The sequence below is a fragment of the Cucurbita moschata genome, unplaced genomic scaffold (assembly GCF_002738365.1).
Source record: "Cucurbita moschata cultivar Rifu unplaced genomic scaffold, Cmos_1.0 Cmo_Scf00011, whole genome shotgun sequence".
NCBI lineage: Eukaryota > Viridiplantae > Streptophyta > Magnoliopsida > Cucurbitales > Cucurbitaceae > Cucurbita > Cucurbita moschata.
Window position 1 is genome coordinate 4,554,286 of NW_019268527.1, and position 21,235 is coordinate 4,575,520.

At 37.8% G+C, this 21,235-nt stretch overlaps 5 protein-coding genes and 1 long non-coding RNA gene across 8 annotated transcripts; 2 read left to right on the forward strand and 4 right to left on the reverse strand.

The window, feature by feature from the left end:
* The first annotated feature begins 361 nt into the window (after positions 1-361).
* On the forward strand, positions 362-1,510 carry LOC111449709 (protein NRT1/ PTR FAMILY 4.6-like). The gene has a single exon (XM_023089721.1). The coding sequence runs from the start codon at positions 369-371 to the stop codon at positions 1,380-1,382; it is 1,014 nt and encodes a 337-aa protein (XP_022945489.1). The 5' UTR covers positions 362-368; the 3' UTR covers positions 1,383-1,510.
* Positions 1,511-3,605: 2,095 nt separating this feature from the next.
* LOC111449325 (cyclic dof factor 1-like) lies at positions 3,606-5,420 on the reverse strand. The gene is made up of 2 exons (XM_023089174.1): positions 5,078-5,420; positions 3,606-4,812 (listed from the first exon to the last, which is right to left on the reverse strand). Exons 1-2 carry the CDS (start codon positions 5,213-5,215, stop codon positions 3,850-3,852), a joined length of 1,101 nt encoding a protein of 366 aa, XP_022944942.1. The 5' UTR covers positions 5,216-5,420; the 3' UTR covers positions 3,606-3,849.
* A 3,646-nt stretch (positions 5,421-9,066) lies between these two features.
* Positions 9,067-9,935, forward strand: LOC111449681. 3 transcript variants are annotated; one of them, XR_002711698.1, is made up of 2 exons: positions 9,067-9,521; positions 9,594-9,935. It is a non-coding gene; the product is annotated as an uncharacterized LOC111449681 (long non-coding RNA). The 3 variants fall into 3 exon arrangements; XR_002711699.1 differs by having other exon boundaries at positions 9,067-9,515; positions 9,603-9,935; XR_002711697.1 differs by having other exon boundaries at positions 9,081-9,515.
* On the reverse strand, positions 9,394-11,143 carry LOC111449680 (E3 ubiquitin-protein ligase RING1-like). Its single transcript, XM_023089683.1, has 2 exons — positions 10,133-11,143; positions 9,394-9,504 (listed from the first exon to the last, which is right to left on the reverse strand). The coding sequence occupies exons 1-2, from the start codon at positions 10,640-10,642 to the stop codon at positions 9,475-9,477; spliced, it is 540 nt and encodes a 179-aa protein (XP_022945451.1). The 5' UTR covers positions 10,643-11,143; the 3' UTR covers positions 9,394-9,474.
* Positions 11,144-11,775: 632 nt separating this feature from the next.
* LOC111449679 (beta-1,3-galactosyltransferase GALT1-like) lies at positions 11,776-16,362 on the reverse strand. The gene is made up of 8 exons (XM_023089681.1): positions 16,179-16,362; positions 14,710-15,577; positions 14,212-14,438; positions 13,843-14,124; positions 13,393-13,521; positions 13,138-13,317; positions 12,366-12,473; positions 11,776-12,289 (listed from the first exon to the last, which is right to left on the reverse strand). Exons 2-8 carry the CDS (start codon positions 15,461-15,463, stop codon positions 12,074-12,076), a joined length of 1,896 nt encoding a protein of 631 aa, XP_022945449.1. The 5' UTR covers positions 15,464-15,577; positions 16,179-16,362; the 3' UTR covers positions 11,776-12,073.
* Positions 16,363-17,298: 936 nt separating this feature from the next.
* LOC111449232 (pentatricopeptide repeat-containing protein At2g02980, chloroplastic) lies at positions 17,299-19,809 on the reverse strand. Its single transcript, XM_023089036.1, has one exon. It carries the CDS (start codon positions 19,486-19,488, stop codon positions 17,692-17,694), a length of 1,797 nt encoding a protein of 598 aa, XP_022944804.1. The 5' UTR covers positions 19,489-19,809; the 3' UTR covers positions 17,299-17,691.
* Between the last annotated feature and the right edge of the window lie 1,426 nt (positions 19,810-21,235).

Consider the following 21,235-nt stretch of genomic DNA (forward strand, 5'->3'; position numbering starts at 1 on the left):
AAAGAATTAATTCTATGCTTCTATTAAAGTCGGTTAAGAAAGGATATTGTCCACTTTGAGCATAAGCTCCCGTGACTTTGCTTTGAGTTTCCCAAAAGGCCTCATACCAAAGAGATAGTATTCCTCACTTATAAACCCATGATCTTCCACTAAGTGAATTAATTTTGTGGATCTCGTGTCTTTACATTGGTTAATTTAGTGGAAGAACATAAGTTTATAAGTGAGGAATACTATCTCCATTGGTATGAGGCCTTTTGGGGAAGCTCAAAGTAAAGCCACGAGAGCTTATGCTCAAAGTGGATAATATCATACCATTGTGGAGAGTCGTGATTCCTAACAAAAAATGGCATGGAATTTTGAGACAAGAAATGAAGTTAACTGAATCAGCTTTTGGTGTTTTGACTCATCATCAGGTCTTAGTAGCTGCAACGTTTGGTTGCTGTGTTAGCCCGAACTCACGAAACTCGATAGCGAGTATGGCGATGAGTCCAGCTCTTGATGGAAAAGAAGCTAAACAGAATGCAAAAGGAAGAGATTCAACAGATGTTGTGGACGAACCATCAGAGAGTCTCAAGTTTCTAAATAATGCAGTTCTGAAAAAGCCATTCCATTCAGCATTAGAATGTAGAGTTAAAGAAGTTGAAGAAGTGAAGATTGTGTTGAAAATTCTACCAATATTTGGTTGCACTATCATCCTCAACTGCTGTGTGGCTCAGCTCTCTACATTTTCAGTTGAACAAGCATCAACAATGGACACCAAAATAGGTTCCTTTAAAGTTCCACCTGCATCTCTCCCCATATTCCCTATTCTCTTCATTATGTTCCTCGCCCCGGTATACGATCACATAATCATCCCATTTGCTCGAAGGATAACAAAAACCGAAATGGGAATCACTCATCTCCAAAGGATAGGAGTTGGGTTAGTTTTCTCTATTGGAGCCATGGCAGTTGCAGCAGCTGTCGAGACGAAGCGCAAGGGAGTAGCCACCAAAAATGGTCTACTCGACTCTGCCCAACCATTGCCCATCACATTCCTTTGGATCGCCATCCAGTACTTATTTCTTGGATCAGCAGATCTTTTCTCCTTGGCTGGATCATTAGAATTTTTCTTCACAGAAGCACCTGCAAGCATGAGATCCTTGGCCACATCTCTTTCCTGGGCTTCTCTGGCTATGGGCTACTACCTTAGCTCAGTGATCGTTTCGATCGTCAACACCGTCACAGGTAACTCCAATCACCATCCATGGCTATCTGGAACAAACATAAACCATTATCACCTTGAGAGATTCTACTGGTTGATGTGTGTGCTCAGCGGATTAAATTTTGTGCACTACCTATTTTGGGCAATGCAGTACAAGTACAGACCAAAATCACAACAATAGGTGAACTATATATATATGTATATGTGATGCAATAATACATACGGGTTTCACCCATTTATTCTAACACATTCATAAACACTGCAAATGATCTCATCTTTCAGCTGGCATGAGATAGAATGGGAGAGTAAATTTTTGTGTCCTCTTTCCGCTTTTCAATTCTTCGACCTTTCGTCACTCTTTTTTGTTTTGGATCTTCAAAATAATTTCTGGGGAGGTCCGTACCCTAGGAATCCCTTGTGATACACCAAATCCGGCTCGGTTATTGATAGAGTGAATAGATCTTGGGTATAAAGGGTGTTTCGTTCTCTTCTCCAACTAATGTGGGATATCACAATTCACGGGGCCCAATGTCCTCGTTGGCACTCTTTCCTTTCTCTAATTGATGTGGGATCCCGCCAAATCCACCCCCTTTGGGGCCAGCGTCCTTACTGACACATCGCCTTGTGTCTACCATGCTACTATTCGTAATGGCCTAAGCCCACCGCTAGCAGATATTATCCTCTTTGGGCTTCCCCTTAAGGCTTTTAAACCTGTCTACCAGATATTGTCCTCTTTAGGCTTTCCCTTTCGGGCTCGGCTTTCCGTTTCGGGCTCGCTAGCAGATATTATCCCCTTTGGGCTTTCCCCTTCGGGCTTTCCTCTTCGGGCTTCCCCTCAAGGCTTTAAAACCCATCTAGGCTTTCCCTTTCGGGCTCTACCAGATATTGTCCTCTTTGGGCTTTCCCTTTCGAGCTCTACCAGATATTGTTCTCTTTGAGCTTTCCCTTTCGGGCTTCCTTTCAAGGCTTTAAAACTCGTCTACCAAATATTGTCCTCTTTGGGCTTTCCCTTTCGAGCTCTACCAGATATTGTCCTCTTTGAGCTTTCCCTTTCGAGCTTCTTTTCAAGGCTTTAAAACTCGTCTACCAAATATTGTCCTCTTTGGGCTTTCCCTTTCGGGCTTCCCCTCAAGGCTTTAAAACCCGTCTACCAGATATTGTCCTCTTTGGACTTTCCCTTTCGAGCTTCTTCTCAAAGTTTCAAAACGCTTCTATTAAGAGAAGGTTTTCACACTCTTAGAAAGGGAGTTTTGTTCTCCTCCCCAACCAATCTGGGATATCATAGTTTGAATCTTATTATCAATCTCTTGTGTTTGAACACGAGAAGGGTCACTACTCAACACACAGCTCAAGTCTAATCACACCATCATCATCGACCGATATCTCAAATACTATTTGAAAAAAAAAAAAGAAAAAAGAAAAAAAAAAACCACGAGTGAATATATAAATATATTTAGCAAGTAACTTATTCATAAACTTATAAAAATACATTCTTCACGAAGAGTCTATATACATATTATAAGACTAACTATAAATCGTCAACGATGATAGCTTGGACTTCCAATCGAGATCATATACAATAATTTATTTAAAATCACAAATTGTTCTATCTTTTTCCAATCTACCTTTTTGGGTGGAATGTAAAGTTGCTTTCACTTTTCAAAAGCTTTGCTTCTAAGATACTTTCTCCAAAAACCATGCATTATTAATTATTTACTTATTTGCACTTCCATTAATAACATATTATTCTGACTCATACTTCCAATTCCTATCAAATAATTTATACACAAGCCCATCTTTTTTATTTTAGTAAAAGTAGTCTCATACTCGAATTCTCGTGATCGATTCAAGGGTCAAACTGGATTCTGGGTTCGGCCTATAGGGATCCTCTGCCTACTCCCTGTTTAGCTCATTCCCTTTGTCAGCTCCTTATCGGGATATTATTACCTAGGTTCGTAAAGTTTGAATGGATAGCGGAGTGTAAGTTGTAAGTAGTTACATGGAACAGTGCCTTGCCAATATCATATCATATCATTATGGAGATTCGTAATTCGTAACATGAATTACCTATGATCTTGTTCGTGGATTTGAAGCTATCTTCAAAAGGAGATGGGAAGCATGATAATGAAAGTTTATGGCATCACATGCAATTGGGTCCCTTCCTTAATCACAATGAATCTTAGTGTAGAACAACAAAATGTGGTCTCTAAGTCTCCATACTATCACAGCCATATATCAGAATCAAAGCTTTTCTAAGCTCACCCAGCACTTTCAAGGCATCTATACCTCTCGATTCGAGGTATAGAATAGTCATCGACTCGTAGGAAAAGATGCAAAGAAAACGATCGAAACCGAGTTAGGGAATCAACTTCATCCATATCCAAATATCTGTGAGTTTTTGTTGAAGCAAGAATCTAGCGTATATATCTCGATTGTGATAATAATGTACAGAAAAGCTCGACAGAAACAAATGCTCCAACCTACAAACATGGGGGTTCATGTCTGATGTCGGGTCCAGATTTGTCTTCATTAAACTGCCCCTACTGGAAAACAACAATAATTTCCACTCTAATTTTAGGTTAATTAGTCTCAAGAACAGAATAATTGGGATTTGGGTTTGTTTGATGGCATCGTTTTTGATCTAAGAACTAAGCAATCTCTCGGAATTTCATAGCCCGAGAAAAAGCTGCTGGATTTGCCTGCAAAAGCGAGTAACTTTCATTGTGATGTTCTTCTTTTCCCTTTGAATTTTGTTGGAAAGAGCTGAAAAGTCCGCCATTGATGGAGCTTGCTGCAGCTTTTTCGTTTGGATCATCCAGTTTCATTGTCTTTGGAATCAAGAAACAGGGTTGTTCATAATTGCTCTGTTTCACACTTCTCTCATCTCTTAACCGTTTCCCCAAAACAGAGGAATTTGTTAACGAACTTTCACTGTTGGGATTAACTACCGTCCAAGAAGGCGGCGCTGTGTACCCCCAGTACGGTGGTGCAGGGTAATACGTCACTGGATACACCGGCGGGGTGAATGGCGGCGGAGACATTGAATAATAAGGCCATGGAAAAGGGACAATCTTTTTCACTACTGATTGCTGTGAAGTGATTTTACTTCCTTTCTCCGACGAATTGGAGGCTGTAATTGACTGGTCATCTCCATTTTCTGTACCAACGACAAACCCATTTGAAGAATCTGAGCCAAAAGTGAGAAAGGATCCATTTCCGCCGTCGGGAATTAATAACTGATGGAAATGTGAAGATGATGAGGTTTTGTTCTTCCGTCGGCCGGCGCCGACGGGAACGTTTCTCATTGTCCCGCCGGCCGTCCAGTATCTTTGGCAATTCTTGCAAAAATGACGAGGTTGGTTGACATTGTAGTTGTTGTAGTAACAGAATTTGGTGTCCGTGCTGTTACATCGAGGACAAGGGAGGATTTTGTCTGGTTTTTTTAAGGTTTTATTGTCAGGGGACATGCTTGTATCGCTCTCTTCTTCCTTTTTTGCAGCTTTTGGTGATGAAATTTCTCTTTCTACTGATGGGTTTTCACTGATTACCGATGTCGTTTGCTCTGTGCTCTGTTTTTCACTGCCATTCCCCTGTTCTTCACATGAAGTTTCCTGCAGAAGAACATTCAAATTTAACGTCTTAAAACAGAGTAGTATCAGACGAAACTCGGTTCAATCTTTGAACTTCATTATCCAAGAATCAAATCCTGTTCTTGCTTAGAGAATGATGAACAAGCAACTAAAAATGATTAAATCGGAAAGAAAAACGAAAACCCAGAACGAAAAAGCTCCATTTTTGGATTCTGAAACGCCGAGAAAAACAGAGACTCAATTAACAGACACTCTGAAACGAAACGAATTGCAGAAGAACTCCAACCTTCTGGGAATCATTAAGAACAGTAGCTGCTGAAGAAGCAAATTTGGATTCAGAATCATGATCGACATGGTTGAATGGCAAAGAAATCGTCTTCCCAAATAGCTTGATTGTTGGGTCTCTGACTTCGACTTCAGCCATTTTCGTTCTCGGATTTAAACGAACAAACAAACCAACAAAACCAGAGAATCTGTTCTTCAAATCTCTTTGTTTTTCAATGTTGAATCGAAGTGTTCTTCCTGATCTTTCCTGTTATTTTGGTGATCTACGGAGAGAAAATTGAGGCATACAGAGAGGATATAGAGAGGGGGGGTGTGAAATGGAGAAGGTGGGCGGTTCCACGTCAGCAATGGTAGAAACGTTATGAACCACAATTTCATGTGGCCATATAGATCTTTATTGTGCTGTTAGATTCCCCACATTGGTTAAAAAGATAGTGTTGTGCTGTTTCATCCTTTTTATTCCATGTCAGCATCGCCACGTCACTCCTTGCCAATTAATTTTTTTTATTTACTTTATTTATACTTGCATTAAATTAAATTCTAACGTGAAAGTCAACCAATTCAACTAATTTAACTATGACTCTCTTAAGAAATCGAAATACCTCGTCATCTAATTAGTGATGTGCATAAGTGGATTAACGAGATTTTTACTGTCCTTGTCTACTATCGAATGAAATCATAACCAAGGGAACGGGCTTGATAGAATCAACAGGAAAAGAAGACCGTGTTGAGCTTGACTCTAGTTTGACTTTGTAAAATGACTTGAGAGGTGTAGGATAAGTGGAAGTAGGAAGATGAAAGTAAAATATCATTACTTTTAACGTTATTTTACTTATTTCGTGAATCGGAAGCGGAGCACTGCCCCTCCTTTTGGTCTCAAAGCATATTTCGGTGGTCGATCCAAACGGTAAACAATATCAGGTGGGGAGTTTGGCTAGGGGACGCATTTAATTTAAATCAATTGCTTTGTGTGGAAAAGCCATTAACTTTTGTGGGGTTTAATGCTTCAAAGTGCAATTGGACACTTTTCTACTCCAAATTTACCCATATGTTAAAAACAATTATTTTCTAAATAAAATAAATAATTTATTACCCACGTGTCCCCTTGGGATTGGCTGTCATTCTTGACATTTTTTTAAAAATTTTTTTTAGAAAAATATCTCAATGCATAATTGATAATGGATCATTTTCCAAGAGTAAGAGAAAAATAACGGAAAAATCTTTAGCCATATTTGAAACTAATAGATATTTTTTCTCGCATAATTTCGAAATTCAATTATTATGGGTTGTTAGTGTAACATTTTTTTTCTATTAAATAAAGTATTTACACACACATGTATATATATACATATATATATATGTACAAAATCGTCCACTTTTTCGGTCATTCTGGACACAATTTTCAAATATTGGATCTTCCGTTATTTAAATCGTGTATCTCGAACTTAAACTCACTCTCTTAATGTTTCTCAAGGATAATTGTTATGTAGTAAATTAGACCACAATAACGTAACCCCTAAACCCTAAACCTTAAAGAAACTAAGTGGATCAAAATGAATCAAACTGAACGAGAACTGAGCAACCAAGTAAAGAGAGAAGAAAAAGGACTTTTGGGTTGAAACCCAAGTCCATGGTTAGCTACTTGTTAGGCTCGTGCCCACTATCTCCTTGGTCAATGTCATCTCGAGCCAGCTCAAATTCGATCATTTTTTATCGTAACCCTAATCACGTCTCTCATGCTAACATAAGCATAAAAGGTTATACGACAACATCAATGTGCATGTTTTTTTAATCGATTCGAAGTTACCGTAATTAGAATGAAAATGAAATTAAAAGTTATATAAATAAAGTTGGTCCTATTTTATTGTGACTTAAAAAAGAGAACAAAGGAATAAGTTACAGGGAGTTTGGGCGTCGAGTTTTTGGGCGAGTACTCGGCTCCGGGCTTGCTTAGCTGTACGAGCTCCCCACTTGTAAAATAAACACGTGGCTGAGGGCCCACCACGGTGCCTCTCATAGCTAGCACTCTCTTAATAACTGTCTCCTTCCACATCAGCACAGTCTCCACAAGAAAGATACACGAAAAGCCTCATCTAAACGCATCCCACCCGTCCATCTACACTACAAAAAGATTAATGGACACGTGTCGGTAGGTGAAGGAGCATATCTGCCTTTTTAAAATATCTTCTTCTAGTGGCTCTCATTGGTCCAATTAGGAGGCATATCTTTCTTTGGTCACGGACACGTGTCAGTTTGAACAAGTCAGGACAATTAGGAGGCATATCCAATCATCTTTTTTTTATTTTTTTTTCTTTTAAAAAACTGCCCCTGTTTCTCCGTGGACTTTTCCGGAAGCCCCCCAAAAGTTTCGTTTTCACAATTAGACCCCTATATTTTCTCCATGGAAACTTATTATTATTATTATTATTATTATTTAATTTAACGTACTGAGCTACATAGCTACATCTTGCGTATGAAGCATAAGTATGGGTGGAGAGAGCAATAGCTTGACTTGTTACGTATAGTCGTCAACTTCACAGTTTTAAAACGCATAAGAGCGATTTCACATCCTCCCCTCTCCAATTGATATACAATCTCGCAATCCATCTCTTTGGAGGCCCAGCATCGTCTTTAGCACATTGATCTCACAATTCACCTTCCTTGGGAGCCCAATGTCCTTGTTGGCACACTGTCTGCGGAATCTCACAATTCATCCTCTTGGAGCTCCAGCGTCTTCTCTGCCACATCGATCTCACAATCCACCCCCTTGGGAGCCTAGCATACTCGCTGGCACACTGTCAAGTGTGTGACTCTGATATCATTTGTAACAACTTAAGCTCACCGCTAGCAAATATGGTCTATTTTGGTCTATTACATATCGTCGTCAACCTCACAGCTTTAATATGCGTTTACTAGGAAGAGGTTCCCACACCCTTATAAGAAATGCTTCATTTTCCTCTCCAATGGAAGCGGGAAGCAGGATCTATGTATGAGATGGATGGAATTAAGGATAAATCAAATAAAAATATAGAGAGTAGTTCGACTTAGTAATGAAATCGAAAATATTTGTGGTATCCAATTGGATTAGGGTATGGAAACATCTAGACATTTTTTTTTTTGTATGAAAACAAGAAAAAAGAAAAAAGAAAAGTAATCCATGTATCCAAATTTTTCTAACAACTAATGATTCAATATTCTTTGGTAGAGGGAGAGTTCCCACTTTCTTTTAAACCCACTTTCGAGCATTTTTGTTTTTCTTTTAATCATTCCATTTTTTTTTAAATATAATATTTTAGTATAAAAAAAAAAAAAAAGCTTTGTTTAAAAATTTTGAGAATTAATTGGATGGGATAATTTGACCTAAAACATGTATCTTCGAGAATAAAATTTGTACGAGGTCACCCAACCACATATTAACCACCCAACCACATATTAACCATCTCTCATTCAGATATGGTCTCAACTAATTCATGTATCCCTATATGAATCGCTCTCGTTCAGATGTAGTCTCAGTTCATTCATGTACTCTTCCTTCAGTTCATTCATGTACTCTTCCTTCATATTAGTTATAATCGTATTATGATTTGAATATAAAGTTTTTTTTTTCTTTTTTTCAATAAAGAAAAAAAAAAAAGAGAAGATTTCCATTCATAATCCATTACAAGGTTGACCAATTCTGAGTTTCAAATTTGTTCATCATAATTGTCCAGAATGTTCATCTTCATCATCATCTTCTTCTTCTTCTTCCCATTCAAAACAGCTCACCATTGATGTTTTTTTATTTGACTTGTTCTTCCTCATTCTCCACTTCCATGGTGGATCAGACAAGACCCATTACCTTTTTTCCTTTCCAATTTGCCTCTCTTTCCATGTTGCCTTTTCATTCTTCAATCTCTTTCCAAACCCACCTTCAAAATAAGTCATGAATCACGACAATTTCCTCATCATTTCAGATGTAATTCCTTATCTTCAACTGCCCAACATTGTCAACCATATTGTTCTCTAGTTTAGAGATCTAACAAGCAGATTTAAAAGTTGGGTAATCTTCCACAACAATAATGTCTGTAGTGCCTTTCTTCGTATCTTCACTTCAATGAAATATTTTTATGGAGTACGTGGAATCCCGTGTGAATCAACAAGCACCACCTTGTAAAGCTATATACTCATGAATGACTGATAGTGGAGTAGTAACGTGAGGAAAGAGTGACAAAAACCCATTGAAGAATAAAATAAAACATGAAACCGTAAGCTTGCAAGCAGTAGAAAAAGATCATGATTCTGACCGCGTGCCTGTTGAAGAATGAGCCGACAACTCATAGAGAGTGGCTTGATCAACAGAACTTAACAAAGCTGTAGCGAAAGCAAGTCCTCGTAGAGCAATTGTCACACGAGATTTAATTATGCTTCAACACGAGTATGCTTCCCAAGCTGCAAACCAGGTATATGTATGTATATGAGTGATTCATAACTGATGTAAATTTTTAGAACAGATGATATTTTATTTTAATTAATGGCAGAAGGAGCAGCCACTGCAAGAGATGTTGAATGGCAGAAGGGCTTTGCAGTACAGTGACAATTCAACTTCTGAAGCTAATTTATCCACATCAAAGTAGAGGAGAACAAGTTGATGTTGGAAATCTATATCAATTGGAGCAGGAAATGAAGCAATCTTTATAAGAGTACGTAAACCTCTCCCTTGCAAATGCATTTTAAAACAATTCAAAAGGGAAAGCCTAGTACGGACAATATATGTGGACATGGGCAATTACCATCCGAACTTAATTCAATCATGTCTGTTTAGTGAGTTGTTCTACTGAATTGACTCACAATATAATTCCAGAATTGTTAAAAGTATCAAAGATCTTTGTTCTAATCTGAGGGAATCATTTGAAAAGTGCATGATTACACACAATCAGAGACAGAGCAAAGAGAAGAAAATATATATATATATATATGAACTATAAGTATTTCACTGTACATAAGAATGATCAGAATCAATTGAAGGAGTTTGCAGAGGATCCTGATTTCCCATAGGATTATCAAAAGAAAAACTCACCCAAATCTCCCTTTCTCCCATTCTCTCAGTCCCTTCGTTTTCAACCCTCTTCCCTTCATCTTCATCAACTGGCATCTCATATCTACAAACAGGGCACGACCCATGTAACTCCAGCCACTTCTCAATGCAATCGCCATGGAATTTATGGTTACAGGGCATTTCTTTAGCAAGCCCCCCGACTTCGATCTCATCCAAGCAAATCACGCACTGGGTTTGTTCAGAGACATGAACAGAGGGCATGGCTATGATCGAAGCTTTGGAAGCTGGGGGCTGGCTGTTCTTAGGAGTGGATTGGATCATTATCAATTGATGGAGAAAAGGATTGAAGAAGATGAACCGGTCTGGTAAAGTGGGGTTTGTTTCGATCCCTTGATTTGGGGATTGAGGGGCGGTTGTATGGATCATAGTGGCGAAACCTAGAAAATGGGGTGCCAGTAGAGACACGTCTGTGTTGAGAATTAGTGTTTCGAGGGCTGAAGAAAGCTCGGAGGGGTCTGGTTCGGAAGGCATTGATGGGAAATCGGAGGGGAATTGAAGGGATTACAGAATGGGTGAGTGGAGGCAGAAGAGGGTATTAAGAGGAGGGGTTGAAGAAGAAAGAAGAAGGTTGAAGAAGGATCTGGAATTTGTTGGAGTCAGATGTGTTCAAGATTGTTGACATTGATTAATTAATTAATAGAATATCATGTATTAATAAATAATGAATATATCTCCTTACCGAGAGACTAAAAGCAAAGCTACCAAAGTATATGATCCAATATCATACTATTGTCATTATAAAGGGTTGTATTTTTTAATATGGTATTACAGTTATGCCCTTAACTCAGTCACGTTGGAGGAGTATTTATATTAGAGGTCAGATCTAGTAGGGATCGTACATGGACGGTAGTTGGAGTTGGTTGCTCTCTTAGGGTTCCCTCATCTGGGATCACTGGGGAAGAGGATCAAGTTGGCTCTTGCAAACAACTTGATGCACTATCTCCCTTCAATCCTTCGAGCGAAATGCGGCAAAAGGAAGGAAAATCCATGGACTGACCCCATCGTCTCCACCCTGCAGGAACTACAAGATCACCCCACGGACGCCTTCGATATCCAAGGGTCGCAGACCGACCATAGAACCCTGTTCAATAAGTGGAACGCATTAGCTGTCTGCTATCCGGTTGGGTAGTAAGGGTTGGAGAAGGGCAATCACTCATTCTTAAAACTAGCATTTTTAAGATCAAAGAGGCGGACGGAAAAGGGGAAAAGCTCTCCGTTTCTGGTTCTCCTGTAGCTAGATTCTCGGGAACCACAAGAATTCTACTTTTTAAATATCTAAATCTTTTTCTTAAAGATGGTATTATTCAGCTCGATGGCATGCCTGGTCTGATGTCAAAGGCATCTTCACTCTTTGGGTTCCAGTCAAAGCCATTTAACTTCCCCACCTTGGAAAGTAAGAGTGAACTGCACATGCATTAGCTCCTAATCTGTATGATAATCAATTGATTTTATACTTGGGCATAATCTGATACATACTGTTCTGGGTAGAGGTAGAGCATACATCTATTATACCAAATACTGCAGGCAGATGGATTTTGTATGATAATCAATAATAGATATGTTCAGAATTAAGGCAAGTTGTAAATGTAATTGCACAAACATCATTGAAAATGAATTGTGATGAAGCAACGATTTGGTAAGAATTTAATTGATTGCCTATTGTTACTATATACCACTGTACATGCTACAACTCTCATTCTAACACGACACTCTCGGTCACTTGAAATGTACAAAATTTCAAGCAACTCTTTAATTCATAGGCTTCTCTACACAAACATCTAATTACACAGCAATTGTTAAGAGGGTGTAAAATTTCTCATGTTACCTCTTTCTCTTTCAGGGGGGATCGACCCTTGTATCGTTGTTTAATATGTACTAGCTCGACCGTTAGAATAGTACCTCTTAGTTATCAGAACCACAGCATCTAATACCATTTCCTTCCTGAAGTTTCTGCCATAAACAGAGCATCTCCCGAGGTCCCTGGTAATGAGCAACCACATAATCATCCTTACAACCTTCAATGTGAATTCTGTCGTCCTTCTCGTACTGAACTTTGAGGCCGTCTTTCTTCATGTTTTCTATCCATATTCCCATGGCTACATCTTCTAATTTAAACATCTGAAGAAATGACATCCTGTTTTTAGTTTTTCCTTTATGGAATAATACCTTTTTCGATCGAAGAAATAACAGATACCTTTAAGCGGCCCTCTTTGTAGTTTTTGGATATGGTCTTAGCTATGTCATTAGACACTACATACCCAGGACCATGTGCCCATGTTGGATAATTATCTTCGGGCCATGCCTACATTGGAGCAATCAATGAAAATAAGATGGTAGAAAATAAAGAGGGGCCGACTAATATTAGATAAATCGAGAACGCGGTATACAGGCTGTTGAACACAATTGTTTGTGGAAAACACTCGTACTTTTTATTACCAATCGAGAAGTTATTACAAGACATTTTGAAGAAACTATTGAACCCTCTCCCTAATAAAGTAGGGTGAAAGGACAATTTATTCCCAACATAGATCTAAGTCTTTTTCTTAAAATATGTAAAGATACTTAAATCATGTTCCTAAAAATAAATATATAATGGGTTTATACAATTATTGGACTTCACCCTATTGAGCTACTGATTATATTTTAACTCACGCAAATGATGAGCAAGCTTGTTAAAAAATGTGAATAATATTCGGAAAAACTCTTTTTTAACAGAAATGTCGGTTAAATTCGAAGCAGACAAGCTCAAACATGGGGAACAAATGCTTGCATGTTAGCGTTCCTTTCAGGGCAGTCTTTTTTTCTTTCTTTTCTTTTTGCTTTCAGTAATGCAAAAAAGGTTAGTTAAGACCCATAAGAGTGAAAAAAGAAAAGAAAAAAAAAAGTGAAGTGAATTTTTAGTCTTGGGTTATCACGCAATGTTAGATCCTTTCCCCATACAAGCAAAATTGGATTTGGAAAATTACCTCCATGCTAATATACCACTTGCTCTCAGGGTCTCTGTGAGGTTGAGAATCTGAGTTGATAAGTCCATAAAGCAATCCACTTTGTGCATCAATCCTTTTTAGAGAAGCAAGAACTTCATCCACTCGAACAAAGGCATCATCATCTGTCTTCATGATATACTTCGCTGAAGCAATCTCTGCCTGTCAAAGCAGCGAGATTGTTATCTTGAATCATATGATAAATTCACATCATTTAGTGAAAGAACGGATCTTTACCCCGAAGATGCAGATACCCAACGTTTTCCAGGTAATAACGCTGTAATAGTCAACAAAAGGCATCATCTGTATGTCACCATATGTTCGGGCCTCATCCCACAGTTCCTCATTGACTATTTGGTTCTTATGCTGCAAATGAAGCAAACTGATTTTAAGCCACTTAAAACTGTATTCTTTATGAATTCACACTTTTCTTATGAACAGCTGATGAATCATTCCAATTCAAGTACCCAACCAATAGATTTTTAAAAATAGAGTAGCAGGCTTCTCGAGCAGCTCACTCAACTTCACTTGAAAACATTATGAGCAGACTTAGAAGTGGCCTCAAGATAAATTTGGGAAATAAATTGTGGTTCATGTGACGAACAGCTAAAACTTAGAATCTTATGAAACCAAGTCCTGATTGTATGGGATTCTTTTCGATCAAAGAAGAGTACATGCGAAGCTCACCAACCCAACAAAGAAGCGAACTGCAACAGACCCTGACTGTACTGCAGGATACTGCATCCAGGTTCTCCGAATGGCCATCCGATATTTAAAATTGTTTGCTGTGGAGAAAACACCAATGAAAAGATCCAATGGTTTTGCCGGTGAGAGGGGTGAAGATTTTAATGCTTCTATGTTAACAATATGATCAGAATCCTCGGATGTGGGCAAACCACTAGCCAGGACAGAAATTAATTTCAAGTCTCCTGAAATCTTCACTTCACTGACCAGCCATGGCTCCAAAGTCTAAATAAGAGGCAAGCCAAAACAGCATTAGATTGATTGTTCAGAGATCAATGTAAAGATAACGAATATAAGAATGAGTGATAATACTTCGCGGTAAGCAAAAGAAGTAACATGCTTTCCATCAACTGTCATCTGGATTCCATCTACTCCCACTCTAAGTGTAGCAGCAAATGGTTGACCAAGTTTGAAGGGGAAGTACGGTCTTGTTTTAGCTCCTTGCACCATAGATTTTGATTTGTTGAAATTCTTGTTCGAACCAGAAAGGCGAGTTTCGACATTGCCCACTATCTTGTTGCATTTCTCCAATTCATCCACTAGGATATAAAACCAACAACATTAATTTCAAAGTGAAAGGAAACAATGCTTGATAAATCAATTACGTGCGCATCGTGCAACTCGAGTCAATGTTCTTTAACATCAGCGAGCCACAAGGTAAGATTGTATGTAATCAAACTTGAATAGCTTTAAAATAGAAGCAACACATTTCAAGACTCCATATTTTTAAAACATAATCTTGACTAAAATAGTTATTTTACGTAGTGAATGCATGAAATTATTCAAAAGAAATATGATACACGTTTATACCTTTTCCATTTTCATCAGAATCAGGGGATGGACATCGCTCCTCATCTCCCCAATCATGAGAAACTGTCCAGGTGTTCTGAACAATTACAGGATCCTCAGTTAACTTATCCCCCAAAAGCCGAACATTATAATGCAAAATGAGGGGTGGATCAGGCTCCCCAGGCAGTGGTTCCCCGGTTAAGTCAATTCGAAAATTTCCAAGAAGTCCATCTGGAATGCCGATGACTGTGATTGAAGAACCCTGAGTCAGACCACATGGCATTCTCAGCTTATGACCATTGTGGTCAAGCTTTGTTGCATTCATTTTGGTTAGAAAATGAGGGCATTGCTTCTCTTTCACACGTGCACTTCCGTTTGTATAACCAAGCCTTTCCTTTTCAATCGAAGCCTTGAGAATATCCCATACACCCCCAGCTTCCTTAATGGCCTCAACGGAATTAGGCAAACCTCGTGTATGATTAATTATGGTTTTTAAATGGTTCCAAGTCTGAAGAGCTTGATTCTCTCCATCAGTAAAGTTCCCCGGAGTGAACAGACTGGATATTATAGAGTCAGCAGAAATCACTTGATATGCAATTTCAGGATTTTGTACTGCAGTTGGAACTGCAGGATTGAGCCACTGAAGAGGATCAACGGAATTGTACAAGGGCGTTGCATAATAATTTTGCCGAGTTGAACTTCTTGAGATAACATAAACCATCAACAACAGCATAGACAAGGACGCAACCAGAACCCGGCCATAATTTTTCTTCATTCTGGCAATTAAACAATTGCCTAATAACCAATAGCTCTAATCCCAAGCCACCATTATTAAGCAATAACAAAATAAACCCCCAGCCGCTGGAAATCTTGCTCCTCGAGATTAATTCTGAAAGCATATTTACACGAAACAATTGATAACAAAGAACAGAAATCTCTCGGAACAAGTGGTAGATATAAATTAAATGAGACCTTCGACATGCATTAATTGCAAGATATCGCAAATCCTATTGCTACTTAATGCACAAGATAGTAGGCCAGCTACTTACGACAGATAGTTAATAAGTTTCAGAACTTAATTCTAACATCAATAATCCGACCTTACATGCCGCGTAAATCGCAAAAAACACTTTCTCAAAAAAAAAAATTACAAAACTCAAACAAAAATTATTAACAGTACCAGAAAACACAAGGAGAAGCAAAATAAAAGGAACACTAAACAAAAACAACAAAAAATTCATCCGCACTTCATTAGATACAATTTCTCCAACTTCAAACAAGTACAAAACAAACAGCAAAACAATACTCGATCTCCTTCAACTAGCAAATCATCAGAATCTCACACAGAAACCTCAAACAAAATTCCGGCGACGGAAATCACAAAGAGATCCAAAGACATTGTGTAGGCGTTCCATAGAACTAGTCAGAACATCAATAGTCCATCGAAGAAGAACATATACAGTAAAAGTGGAGATGGAAAGCAAATTTACCTCGAAAATGTGAAGAGGAACTTCCGCCGGAGAGAAATGCAGAGAAAATGTAGTTAAGGCGGCAAAAAAATTGAGAAGTTGGAAGACGGTGGAAGAAGATGAAGAAGAAGAAGAATAAAGAGAGAAAGAGAGAGAGAGAGTAATAGATCGCTGTCGTTTCAAGCTTGGGGTCGACGTCAAAGCAAAAGACAGGAAATAAAAAATAGAAAAAAATAGAAAAAAAATAGAGAATAAGAGAGAATAATATATTAAATAAATCCCAGATCTTCAAACTTCAAATTTGATTTTAATTTTAATTTTCAACATTAGAATAGTTGTTGTTACATTAATTAAAAAAAAAAAAAAACACGACACCGTTTAATCTATAATTTCAAAAGAGAAAAAGCGACGAACTATTTTCCGGGTTACCCGGTCGGTGGCTTATCCCTCCGCGACAAACCAATAGCGTAAAGCCATCTTTACACATAATCAAATTCGCTGTTTGACGTGGCGGATTTTGATTGGACTGTTCAGAAGGAAGGTCCTGTCCTTGTCGTCCTCGATTTTTAGATACTTTTCTTTTTCTTTTTTTTTGCTTTTTACGAAGTCTTATCTTCATGTCTTCCCTTTTAGTTTACACCCTTGGGGACGTCAGTTGAATTTTTCCAATTTCACCTAATATCTCAACAACCACCCAAAACGGTGTCGTTTCTAATTTCTATTTATTTTCTTTTTTATACTTATTTGACCTATAATTGGTTGGGTGTGAATGATTGTAGAGTATTAATTTTGTTTACCAATGGAATTCAATTTCTATCCTATTTATAATTATAACCGAACCAAAATATCAGTTTTTGGTGATCTACGGGCGACCGGCAAAAGAAATACATAAAACAAACCAATTGATGGAATTGTTCGAGGAGGTCAGTAGGATGTGGCTTACGGTTTTAAAATGTTAGATGTATGAAAGAGAAACTTAAAAGTACTTTGATTAAGAGGCAATCAATATTGGATGAATGCTCGCACTCGACATTCAACTGATATTAAGCAATAGTCACATTATCACGACATAAAAAAAGGAATTCTATTGAGCTTGATTTATAGTAAGAATTTCTCATATCTAATGATTGAACAACCGAGAGGAGTTTATTCATGAGACTTTGTTGACATTTCTAATGAATTATGAGTTCAATACATTTTATTTAGCAGAAATACGAGTATTCCTTACTCATTATCAAACAATCACTTACTCACAAACCTCGTGTGTGGCTAATGGTTTGAATTCTCCATCTTATGGAACTTTTCCCTCCGCTCAACCCTAGTTCCAGAGATATTTTAATGATAGGTTCTATAGGAACGGGACAATCACTGTATTGATTATCAATGATACGCTGACTGATGGATATATGGGGGAGGTCCAAACTTCAAACGAATCTTGTTCTGAGATCTTCATGGCTATACAAACATAAAGGAGCATGGCCATTGCAGAAGAAATGTCAACTGTAACAATGGCTTATGATTTCAACATATTCTATTACCAGAAATCACAACAGGAGCATTGCCCGTCTTCAAAGCGATGGAATCGTTGAACGTCCCTAATGACGATCTGCCTCCCGAAAATCAGAGATATAAGCTTTGCAGCATTGTGACAGTCTCCACAAATACGGAGGTTCTTGACTACCCTTATAGTTGTACCGGGAGGTGTATTTAGGAGCCCAAAAGCCATGGCTAGCTTTTCGCTGTGATATCTCAGGACAAGCTCTTTCGCTTCCTCTTCCATATCAGCATGATATACTAAAGAAGTATCCGGTACATATCCCGCTAACTTTATTTCCTTGATTAACTCGTCGAGCGCTCGTCGCAGCTCGACTGAAATGGAGTGAACTCCATCTCCAGAGAAGAACTCGTGTACTACATTGTTTACCTCCACAGAACTACACCCAGGAACCTTCACCACCCCTCTATCTTTCATCAATTTCCTCAGACGGTTCACGTCCTCCCATCTTCCTAATCGAGCACACAAGTTCGATAATATGACATAGTCGCCTCCATGGGAATCATCTAATTCAAAAATCCGTTCAATGACTCGCTTTGCCAAGTCGACATTACCGTGGTTGCTGCAAGCAGATAACAGGGTGCGCCAGAGAATAGGTGTCGGCTTAATTGCCAATTCATCTATGAACTTGTAAGCCTCGTCTAGTCGACCTGTTCGACCAAGCAAATCGACCATACATCCATAATGCTTGATCCCTGGAGTTATTCCATGGTTTTTATACATGCTATAGAAATAACCTGTACCTTCATCTACTAGTCCAGCATGACTGCAAGCATACAAAAGTCCCAAAAACGTAATCTCATCAGGTCGAACTCCTGCTTTCTTCATCTCTTCGAACATCGAGATGGCTTTCAAGCCATCCCCATGAGTTGCAAATGCAACTATCATTGCAGACCAAGCTTGTGTGTCTCTCACACGCATTCCCTCGAAGATCGAAATGGCATCAACTATACTACCGCATTTCGCATACATATCTATAAGTGCAGTGTTCACCTTCACAAATTTATCAAATCCTTTCTTCTTAACATATTCATGAATCCACCTTCCAAGATCTAGTGCTCCCAACAGAGCACATGACATAATTATACTAAGCATTGTAACATCAGTAGGCTCAAGATTGCTAGCTTGCAATTCTCTAAACAATGACAAAGCCTCATTCGGCTGACTACTTCGAGCATAACCCGTAATAATGGCATTATAGCTAACAATACATGGCTCCTCCATTCCATCAAAAACTCCCCGTGCTGCATTCATGTCATTGCACGCCGCATACATATTTATAAGGGTTGGGCATATGTAAATATTGTGACCAAATCCTAGTTTAATAGCAAAGCAATGCAACTGCCTGCCTTCTTCCAAGGCCTTGGAACCAGCACACGCCTTGAGAAGGGACGAGAATGTGTAGTCATCAGGAAGCAATCCAGAGAACAGGACTTGAGCAAAAAGAGAGAATATAAGATATGGAGAATTAGAGCGAGCATAACCACGAGCCATTATGTTAAACAGTACAATATCCTTGTCAAGCATTTTATCGAACAGGTGGTGGGCATGGTCCATGGACGAAGTGGTGGGGCTACGCGTGCAGAAATTAATGAGCTTTGTGAGAACAGAGATGTCATTGTGAAGATTTGTTTTGATGGTATAAGCTTGAATTTGCTTGAGCTCCCTCAGAGATGTACATTTGGAGAAAAGAGAAAGTGGGTGGGGTTGATTTATGGACTCATTCTTGGGTTTTGAGAGAGCAAATTGGCTTGTTGGAATACACGAGATTGCCATTTGAATACTCAATTCTAGGAACGTAAATTATCTCAACTTCAAAACAACTTGCATAAAATTCCCGCCGGAGTACTGAAATTAGTTGAAATTCAACCCAGAAATCAAAGAGCAAGAACAGGATGAAGCTGGATACTGCACTGAATCGTGCTTCCAGTATCCAATTCGCCGTCAAGCAAGGTCAGAGAGACAGAAACAATTTACCTTGAAAATGCATAAAGGATTGTTGTTGCAAGAAGAAAGTGACGCCGGCAAGCGCCCACTTTCCGGAAATGGATAGAGAAAACCTCATCTTTAGGAAAGAAGCAAAGTCCTCTATCTGAAATTCTACGATCCTCGTTTTTATTTTATTTTATTTTATTTTATCTTTTTTTAAATAAATAAATAATTGTCATTTTAACCTAATTACAAAATTACCTTTCATTAAGAAAAACCTCAAATAAATAAAATAAAATAATTTACTTTTTACCACAATTATATTTTCCATTCATTTTTTCTTTTTCCCTTTCAGTTTCATCTTTAAAAAAATATAAATAATTTAATGATCGAAATTACCTTTCATTAAGAAAAACCTCAAATAAATAAAATAAAATAATTTACTTTTTACCACAATTATATTTTCCATTCATTTTTTCTTTTTCCCTTTCAGTTTCATCTTTAAAAAAATATAAATAATTTAATGATCGAAATTACCTTTCATTAAGAAAAACCTCAAATAAATAAAATAAAATAATTTACTTTTTACCACAATTATATTTTCCATTCATTTTTTCTTTTTCCCTTTCAGTTTCATCTTTAAAAAAATATAAATAATTTAATGATCGAAATTACCTTTCATTAAGAAAAACCTCAAATAAATAAAATAAAATAATTTACTTTTTACCACAATTATATTTTCCATTCATTTTTTCTTTTTCCCTTTCAGTTTCATCTTTAAAAAAATATAAATAATTTAATGATCGAAATTGATTTTAAAAGGTAAATTACATTAATTTCTTTAATTACATAATATAGCTAAGTTGATTTTTCTCAAATTTGATTCTTTGTTCGATATTTGAGGATTCTATTGGCATGGCTCTGATACCATGTTAGAAATCACGACTCTCCTGTCCACTTTGAGGATAAGCTCTCATGGCTTTGCTTTGGGCTTCCCAAAAGGCCTCATACCAATGGAGATAGTATTCCTCATTTATAAACCCATGATCTTCCACTAAATTAACCAATGTGGGACACTCCCAATCCCAATAATCCTCAACAGTGCTGTGAACAGAATCGTCGTCTTTGGGTCTATTATCGTGACTATAATTTCCTCTGCTCTATTGCTTTAAATGTAATCCGTCTGTCTTCACTCTTGGCTCTCTTTTGGAGACGCAGATCTTAGGGTTTCATTATTGGCATTAGTCTTTAATATAGTTTTCTTAGTATATTCTTTATTTACTCTTATTTTTTGTCTTGAAGCTTCACTTACTCCTCGTAATCTCTTTATTAATCAGTTAAAATATGTTTAAGTTATTCTTACTCGTGCTCATTTGTTCGATAGCAAATCAATCCGCACTCCATGGTTGTTTCTCAACACTTGATTGTTGATGGTTCTCCTTTCTCTGATCCTACTTTCTATCGATCTATTGTTAGCACCCTTCAGTACTTGACCATTACGGGTTTAGATATTGCCAATGCTATCAATTCTGTCAATCAATTATTGCATATCCCTACTGTTTCTGTCAAACATATGCTTCGTTATGTTAAGGTT